This window comes from Egretta garzetta, unplaced genomic scaffold (assembly GCF_000687185.1).
Source record: "Egretta garzetta isolate BGI_Z169 unplaced genomic scaffold, ASM68718v1 scaffold559, whole genome shotgun sequence".
Lineage (NCBI taxonomy): Eukaryota > Metazoa > Chordata > Aves > Pelecaniformes > Ardeidae > Egretta > Egretta garzetta.
In genome coordinates this window covers 8291-17833 of record NW_009260842.1, presented here as the reverse complement: position 1 = coordinate 17833, position 9543 = coordinate 8291, and the positions used below count along the sequence as shown (strand labels likewise).

At 41.9% G+C, this 9543-nt stretch overlaps 1 protein-coding gene across 1 annotated transcript in view; it reads right to left on the bottom strand.

Annotated features, from left to right (window-relative positions):
* Positions 1 to 6703, bottom strand: part of PLPPR1 (phospholipid phosphatase related 1) — a 76017-nt gene extending 69314 nt beyond the window's left edge. The window contains exon 1 of the mRNA XM_009647112.2: positions 6641 to 6703. Coding sequence (XP_009645407.2) covers positions 6641 to 6703 — 63 coding nt within the window. The remainder of the gene's footprint in view (positions 1 to 6640) is intronic.
* Positions 6704 to 9543: the final 2840 nt, after the last annotated feature.

The following is a 9543-nucleotide window of genomic DNA, read 5'->3' as shown; positions in this document are numbered from 1 at the left end:
AAATCAAAAAGCCCCACATGGTGGATACTGCTACAGAACAGAGTCACTGAGCATTGCCACTATTTGGAAGTTACTTCAACTTAGGGATGCCTTTTTACTTAATGCTTATATTAAAGTCTGCCTGGAATTTTCTGGCATTTTCTAGGAGAGCTGGACTTTACCTTGCCAAAATTAAAACCTATATTTTGAATATCCAAAACTGCGATCCTATGTTTGTATGTCCTTTATGCAATTTTAATCACAACATTAAAGCTCTAATGCAACCAGCAAGTTTTTTTCTTGTGAGACAGTAGCTTTTTTTTAAAGCAGTACAAATAGAAAGTTACTTCCAATACATTTGATGTCTCTTACAAATGTTGCTTTGAGGACCACAGCACACAGAAAGAGACATTTCACACTCCCCAAACACTTCTCAGAATTAGCAGGCACCAGCCAGTACACTCAAATGTGCAAATCTCAATCTTTTGAGATTTGGAACACCTTAACAAAAAATCAGAATTAAAAAAGTGCCACATATGTCATGGTTGTTCTAAACTCACTTATTTTTCATAGCTCCCTAAACCCTGCTGTGATGCTGATGACAAACAGGAGTTCAAGAGGCACTTGTCTCACTTACCCACATTATTTCAGTGTTGCAGAAATTCTCCTGCTAAGGAGTAGTTCAGCTGTTGGCTTGACTACGTGAAATACTGGCAAGAAAATGTAGGCAGGCAGAGAAGGAAGAATGCTTTCCTTGTGTGCTTCTGTAAGCTGAAACTTTTTTTTAAAATTATGTTTGAACTCATATTTGAAGATGATCCGATCTGTCCAAAACTAAATAGGAAAAAGTACGGGAAAATTTACTCCACTGATTGTAGAAACAGAGATCCTATGAGGTCATAACATACCTATAGATCAAATCAAAGTCTGCATCAGAATAAAAGTGAGACTAGAGCTTTGTATTTTGCAGCATTTTTCATTTTCTTAAGCAGGGGAGAGAGGAGCAGAGATTTTTCTTATAAAATCTTCAGTTCTTTGCAATGCACTATATATTGAGTTGTCAAAAAGAAACAGTTTCCACCCTGCCTGCAAAAGCTTTCCTGAGGGCAGAATAATGGATTTAGCATGGAAAAAGCAGGATCTTCAGATTACAGAATCTGAAAGATGTCCAATGGTTTTAAGTTTTAATGGTGTTGCTTATCTGAGTCTGCCCTTACTACATTGTCAATGTCAGGAATACAATAATCAACCATAAAGAACATTGTGGCACATACATGAGTCATATTAAAGACACTTGATATTCAGTAACTCTTTGATCAGTTTAAGATAATTTAATTAAATCTGGTGCCAGGAAATGGCAGTGTTTTCATATGCAAAGCTACACCTCAGATGCACCTGACTCTTTAGAAGAAACTGTACTTGAAAATAAATCTTCAGATAACTGAGACCCTGGAACAACTCAAGCCCTCAAACCGGGACTTGCAGTGTGAGAAGGAGGAGGGGGGAAAGTAAGTAGAAAGTGCCACATCAGCAGAAATTCCAGAATAAATTTCTCCTTTTATTATCTAGAGAGCCATTATAGTCATAACTGCTGTTGACTCAGAACAGATGAGAGGGTTTTCTTTGGAGGAAAAAGAACAAGTGTTGCTTGCTTATTGCTTCTGTAAAAACTACCATTCAAACAGAGACAATGGCTCAAAAGTTGTTCACATGCTTTGCTCCTGAAGTCACATATAGTTGTGGGGATGCTGTTTATTCATAGCGTGTAACTATCCTTCCAACATCTATTAGAAAATGCAATTATCACACCGCATTACACTTCCTGTCAGTAATGATAAGCATCAAATACGCTGCAAAAGCAAGTAAAATCTCTTTGACCCACTACATTCAAAGCCAGACTGCACTCAGCTCCCCTACATCCCTCTAGCATGAGTTTTGTCCTAGAAAGCTAACACCCAAAACAGGATGAAGAAAGACAGAGAAAGACCACAGTGCATGGAAAGCAATGCTAGTTCAAGACCTCAGGGCAGCTTACCAGTCCCCTAGGAAGAGAACTTGGATTCACTTTGCACTTCTCCCACTTCTACATCTGATGTTGCATAGATCTCAGGGAACTTAGGTGTTATGACAATTTATTCCCTAACAGCAGAAAATTGGTCCACTGAGTACAAAACACACCTCCACTGGTTGTGATTTTACCTTTCCCCACCTTCAACCAGTACACATGTGGATGTTACGTGGAAGGATGTAACGTAGCAGTCTTTGGACCAAACCTTGCAAAATGGGGTTGCAAAATAATGAGACAGCTGGGCTGAAGCATCATTAAAGATGTTTTTGACAGCACTTTGCCATGCATGTCCCAGCAGATGAAGGAGGGAAGAGATGCTCCACAAAGACTTTTGGTAGCAAATGCCACCATAAGCCAAAAGTATGTGAAAAGGAAAAAATACATTAGAAATTTTTTCCTGTCATCCCAGATGCTGCTTCTCCTACTTCCTCTCACACTTGTCTACAATCCGTAACACCATTTTAGTGATCAGTCCTGGCCATCAACAAATCCTCAGAGAGGCTGCTGTGCACTGTTTGCATTTGCTGGGATAGATCCAAGGCATACCAACAACTAGGAGCTCATGCAGCCTTTGCTGCATGTTCTGGGTCCATCATTGATTCCAAAGGGCTCTGGAAGCAACTAGAGTAGGGCATTCTATTTAACAACTGTCTTCAGCTAGCAGCATCAGTCCTCACGGACCAGGTACTCAGTGGTCCGTACACTGTGGCACATGTCAGCCGAATGAGTAATAAAATCAGTCTCATCTGGTTGCAACCTCTTATGTGCAAACCAAGGCTGGGCGAGAGCCTCCTGAAGGCTCCTTTTCCTGATGCTGGCTGCAAACAATGCTGCAAAGGGGGACAAGGAAAAGGAGAATATTAGACTCCTGTACTTCCTAATTGATTGCTTATATGTTTAACAAAATGGAATATACCAAATCTTCATAGACATTTGGTGACAAATGCCAGACTGTAATGATACCTCTTATAATACAATAAAGAACCATCTAGAAAGCTGCCTGCATTATTTGGGAGAGGGAGTCAGATTTGATAAGTGGCTAAAAATTAGTTTAGTGATTCCCTATTTAGCCTTTAAATCTACTCATAATGTGACATCGTGTTTCTAATTAGGGACTGAAAATGTTGATTTAACATTTCTGTCATTACAGGTTAGATACACATGGTATCTCGATATTATTAAAAAGTTCGTATTTTGAACATAAAAAGGAATTTGTAGAGTCAGGCACAGGGTTTAAGTTTTTGTAATGAGCCATTCATCTGCCAGTCAGGTTTCATAATAACCAACTGCTACGAGTTAGTTGAGTGTGAGGAAAATGAAATGGAAAAAAAATGGAAATGTGGGTAACCACTGACATGATAAGTGTTACATTTGTACAGACTGAAGCATAATGGTATTTAAAATGTCCAAACTGTTTGTGATGACTCGTTTCCACCACTGCTGTAACAGCTTCTTTGAACGCACACTGCATACTGGACAGTGAGCAAATATGTACTGGCAGGGTATCTGACATGACAACCAAGGCTCAGCATTTTTTTTTTAGGAGCAAATGCCTCAAAACTTTTAATCACAGGACCACATTCCATGGAAGACAGTGGGGGAGGCAGCACATTCTGGGGAACAGGCCTATGATAATATTTACTGACCATCTCTTTTCCAACTCACGATCACCTAACATGTCTGCTGCTAGATTGGTTTTGCATGGAAAAATGTTATCAGGAAAGCAGGCAATGTATTTTTTGCTGTCCTGCATGCACCTTCAGCAACTGCAGCCAGGTGTCCCACAGCAAATCAGTTCTCATGGCTGCTTCCAAACTATGACAATAGGGCCCATCCTAACCCAGGCAGTCCAGCACAGGGCTTGATACCCAGGGCAGCTCATCCCAAAAGCACTGCCTTTAGTCTCAGAATCATGGCAGTAGGAAAAGAAAAACACCCGCCGTGTGCCTTAAGATTTACAGGGACTTTTCAGACTGAATGGCTACTATCAATCATCTCTGCACTCCCAGCAGGAAATTAGATTTCCTGTTGTTTAATGCTACAATGCTTGACATAGGTCTGTGAATTTGTAGTTCCGGTAGTGCTACATTAAAAATCTATACTGTGGACAAAGAGGGGTAGAAATACCTGTTTTCGTCAAATGTAGCAGAGAGAACGTCTTTTCAGATACTACCTCTCTGCTTTTGACTGATTTTTAATTTAAAATTGTGTTTTAATCAGCAAGGCAAGTATATGAAAGGACAAGGAAAGTACACTTACAGGGCGAAAAATTCTTTCCCTCTTTTAAAAGATTTATTATTATATTTATGTCAGTCTTGTCTACAGGAATGACAATTTATATCTCTGTCATAGGCTGCCAGCCGGGCACAGCATTCATACATTTAGAGGACTAAAAGTCTTCAGAGCTGCTTGTTTCAAGCAACAAAGCTGAGACATCTCATTCCTGATGGTGCTTATTTGGTTTCTTCTGAGCTTATTGCTGGGATTTTTTTCCCCTCAATTTTAACCTTTCTTTCTCTAGCTGATGGGATAAAGTAGTGACCCGTTGTCTCAGTCAGAGAAGCCCCTCAGTTTCTCCAGGGAACAAAGACAGAGATTCTCCAGAAAGGTGGACACTGTGTCAGTGACAAATCCCTGCAAAGCACTTCAAGGCTCAGCCACCTTCCCACACGGCTGCAGCTGCGAAGACCTTGTGCCAGGTTTTACTAGTGGTTTTATTATGCTTTTCCTCTGTCCTCATCTTCCAACCAGTCAGATTCCTCCTGCAAGGAAGGCCCATTCAAGCCAAAAGGAAAACTACTACTACTTATATTAGATTAAGCATCCAGGGATCATCTGGCTGTGTTTTGGGGGCTAAGCTGGTAACACAGAAAGTAGGGAGTGCATATAAGCAAATTTTATCTCCTGGCTGGGGAAGACGTTATGAGGGGCGGACCGCAGGTGAGTAAGGTCAGCAAAGGGAAGTCCTGGATACCACTGCATGTTTTTCCCATGTCCCTGGGGAAAGGTCAGTGCTCGGGAGCTCAGGAAAGCAACCACGGTACCCAGCACACCCTGCCGCGGCAGCACACTCAAAACTTTCCAAGATTCCAGTGGAGATGGGGTAAGCCTTACACAACATCCAGCACTACAATTAGTCTTTTGATTGTCCTTAGTGCTTCTCTTGTGGAAGAGCACAAGTTGCCTCATAGCTTGGGCCAAAGAGTGGGTATTGTATCCAAGCTACATCAGACAGGTGGCTCTGAAGACGGTCAGGCACGGGCAGTTATCTCCTTTTCACCATCTAAATTTGATGAAAGCTTTCATCCTCCTTGGAAACCTGGAGCTGCCGCCCTTGCCAAGAAAACCCATCCCAGCCTTATAAGCACCAGTTGAACATTCATTGATTTGGATTATTTTGGTCAGTCTGGCAGTATTAGGGTAAGTAAAAGAAGCACCACAGAAAAGCAACTTATACAGAGTAAAATAATAAGCCAATTAAAAAAACCCACAAACCTACCCTTAACAAAGATGTGGAGCCATACTCCATCATGGGAACAACTACTCCAGTAACTTCACTGCTAGTCAATTCACCATTCTTGTGCCAGCCGAGCTCCTTCATGTCACTTGAAGGATAGGCATGCCTCATCTAAATTTTATGTTCTACCTCAACTGAAGTCAGAGCTGAGTGTTGCTTCCTAAGCCTACGAACAGTTAGCCTATGAGATCAGATGTTCTGCTAAACACGGTCTAGTCCTTGTGCAGCAGCAAGATAAATACAGGGCTGAGGGAAAATGGGAAGATGAGCAATCACCTGCTGCTGACCTACACCTGCAGCTACTGCATGTTCTCTGCCAAATACCACAGGACTGGCTGGCAAATTGGGTAGAGGCGAGTCTTGAAAACGGTTACTTGCTCTTGTGTGCTTGTACCTAAGATCTGTCTAACTCATGCAGGACTGTTTTCAGGGGGACTTGATGGCACTGAGTATGAAGATGGATATTCATGTCCTGGTTTTGGCTGGGACAGAGTTAATTTTTTTCCTAGTAGCTGGCTGATAGTGCTGTGTTTTAGATTTAGTACAAGAAGAATGTTGAAAACACCCTGATGTTTTAGTTGTTGCTGAGCAGGGCTTACACCAGTCAAGGACTTTTCAGCTTCCCCTGCTCTGTCAGAGGCACAAGAAGCCGAGAGGGGGCACAGCCAGGACAGCTGACCCCAAATGGCTATTCCAGACCATATGATGTCATGCTCGGGGGGAGTTGGCTGGGTGAGACAGATCGCTGCTTGGGAAGGGCTAGGCATCAATCAGTGGGTGGTGAACAATTGCATCACTTGTTTTGTATATTCTGTATATTCTATTCTTCTGCTGTTGTATTAAACTGTCTTTATCTCAGCCCACGGGTTTTAGGGTTTTTTTGCAATTCTCTCCCCCATCCCACAGAGGGAGGGGTGCAGTGAGCTGTGTGGTGTTCAGCTGCTTGCCGGGTTAAATCACAACAGATACCAAGTAAAAAAGTGTTCTTCCTTACAGACAATGGCCAACAAATAACTTAGTTCATGCAGGACAGAGCTGCCTTCCATGTAGGCCTGGCAACTGAATGCTGCACTCACCTCAACAAAGATGAAGCAGGGGATGATGGAGTAACTTCTCTGGGTATTGTTTCCTAAAGCCATTTCTCATCACACTTCTTGGGGAGGCACTGTTCAAAACTTTATTATCCTGAAAAGGAAAAGACAAAGGTATTTCAGTATGTTTCCCTCTTTTGCAAACTCCCTATTTAATACACAAGGTTTGTAACACGGAGTGCATATTGGACCAGGGATACAGACTAAAAAGAATATCAAGTGTTTTAACTTGTGGTCATAAAAAATAACATAAGAAGGCACTCCCTTTGCAGCACAAAAGCAAGAGAGAGACACAGGTTACAAGATACATCATCTACAGAGCAAAGAGTGATAAGGAATACAACCGTTTTCCTTAATCACAATCCACTCCCAAGCAAAGGCTTCTTCCCCAGGATTGTAAGATCACATTTTCAGCCCACTGCCCTGCCTACAGCGTGTTTTAAATCAAGAGGTTTTAGTAACTGAGTTGTGAACCTGTACTTTAAAAGACACACTTATAGTACATTAATTGTACACATAATCAAAATACTTATCTGCATGAAGTGTGACCTGCTCAAGATGAGAGCATGTGTTATGCACAAAAAAACCCTAACAAGCAAATACAAAAAAATGCAATGAAGGACTGTGCCCTTACTGCAGAGCCTTTCCAGTCTGCTATAAATTTGTACATTAACCCACAAAACCTTACCTACTTAGTATTATTTTGAGCTACTGGTTATTCTAACTAACATAACATTATAACACTCTGTGCTAAGACACTTAATCTCCTTACAGCACAAAAAGCAAGAAAGGAGAGAAAAGAAGACTAACATGGAGAATCTTTACAGAGAGTGCATGTGCCTTTCTGCATGCATGAGGTAACACATCAGTTTGGCCTGAATTATTTTAGAGAGAGGAATAGGCTAGCAGGGAAGAGGAGGCTGGAAAAGCAGCACGTAACTCAGAGCTGCCAGGTGCAGGTTTGCACAGAGCATGTGACACAGAAAAGAATGGAAATCCTTTGCTATCAATTTTAACATGAGCACACCAAGCAAAAGCACAGATTTACGTGGGCCTGACCTCACTTCCAACACTGACACAGAAGCCCTGCCCTGATCATAAGCATCTCCAGAGACCGGGGCCAGGGGGAAGGAAGGAGGTGAAAGCTGGTCTATTTTCCAGAGGATGCTTTGCACAACATCTTCTCCCAGCTCTTTGACCTCACTGGCATCTTGGGTGGCAGTTCAGGCCTTGGCATATGGAGCCTGTGAGGTTCACAAAGGGGTCAGTGCTTTCTCACCAGCTCTCAGCAGGTATACTGGAAGAAATACTATTACCGGAGCACTGAGTTCAGCTGAGGTTACGAAGCCCGAGGAGCTGGACCAGCTTCCGGTGCTTGCCACTTTGCACCATGATGCAGGCTCTTGTTTTGACACCTATGAACTACCTAATGTATTTCTTTCACAGTTTGACCCAGAGCTGTAAAATACACAATATATATGATGGGTTTGGTAATATGGTTCTAGGCACAGCACAGCTATAGTGACACCAGTGAAGCCACAATCCTGTGTCAGAATGGCATCTGAACTATTAACCATTGAAAAATGCAGTTCCAGTCAAAAAAAATGCTCAGGGAACCTTACCTGTGACATACTTCAGACACTCCCATCCTACACTGTATCCCAGTTCTAAAATACAAATATTCTGCATTTTCAAAATGACGGTCTTTCCAAACATACTTCAGATTTACTTAGGAGATCAAATGTATTTTTTCTTAGAGGTTAGTGACATTGTTTTAAAAAAAGACAAGCTAATCCAACCCCACTTGGGCTGTGGAAAAAATTTGCAATCATCTATTTTTTAACTAGATTTTTCATACTGCCAGCTCTTGTGCCATGTGGCTCTCCCTTTAACTTGGCAAACACAAGGTGCCTGGTAGAATAATAGGTTAAAGAGTTAGAGCAGCTTACAGAGCATTATTCCACTAAATTCCTTTTGTATCCTGGAGATACACTATCAGCACCTTTTTTTGTAAATCACGTTTTTCAAATGTCTTAGTGCAAAGATGTTAACACCCCAGCACCTTCGTGAATGCTTTCCCAGATCAAGCTTAGAAATAACCAAAATGTTCCATAACATTGTCCTGTAACTTCAAGCCATGCCTTCAGTTCCAACTCCTGTGACTGCTGCGTATTGCTAACCAAAGCAGAGGGCTGCAAGGCAACTCAAGAATTTAAGAAACGTTCTCAACAGGTGACTGAAAGCAACTGAACAGACTAGCAAAGAAAGCTGAGGGTTCTTGGTAGCCATATAAAATTGCCTAATTCAATGCTAGGGGACTCCTGATGTCATACATGTGTATCACTATGTCTGTTCTTTTAAACTTGTTGTGTACTACTGGTTTAAAAAACCACATTGCCTACGGGAAAGCATTTTACATGTCAGCTTCTCTTGTATGTGATGACAAATCTCTGTCAGACATAAGCAGTAAGAGACCAAATAGTTGCCTGATCAGGCCAGCTAATTCCCAGACTGTGGGAAAACTCTCAGCCAGCCCACACTTGTCATAGCAGGTCGTCTCCTCAGCTCACTTGACAGAAGAGGAAAGGGGAGGAGCAGCATGATCATGGTGGGAGCACCATCTTTTGTCTCTCTCCAGCTGGCAAGGAGTCCTCTACGGACACAGACAGCAAAACACAAGATTTCAGTAGTCCCTAGGTGCTTCAGCCTGCGGAGCAGTCAGAGATAACCCACTTCTGCCCAAAGAATCAGGAAATCACAGTAAGATGTAAACCAAGTGTTCAGTGACAGTCCTGCTTTGTAATCTATGGAGATCTCTTCACATTGAACAAATTTTCATAGTGCAAAGCCTCTGACCAAAGCAACAAGAAATAATAGATACGCTATCA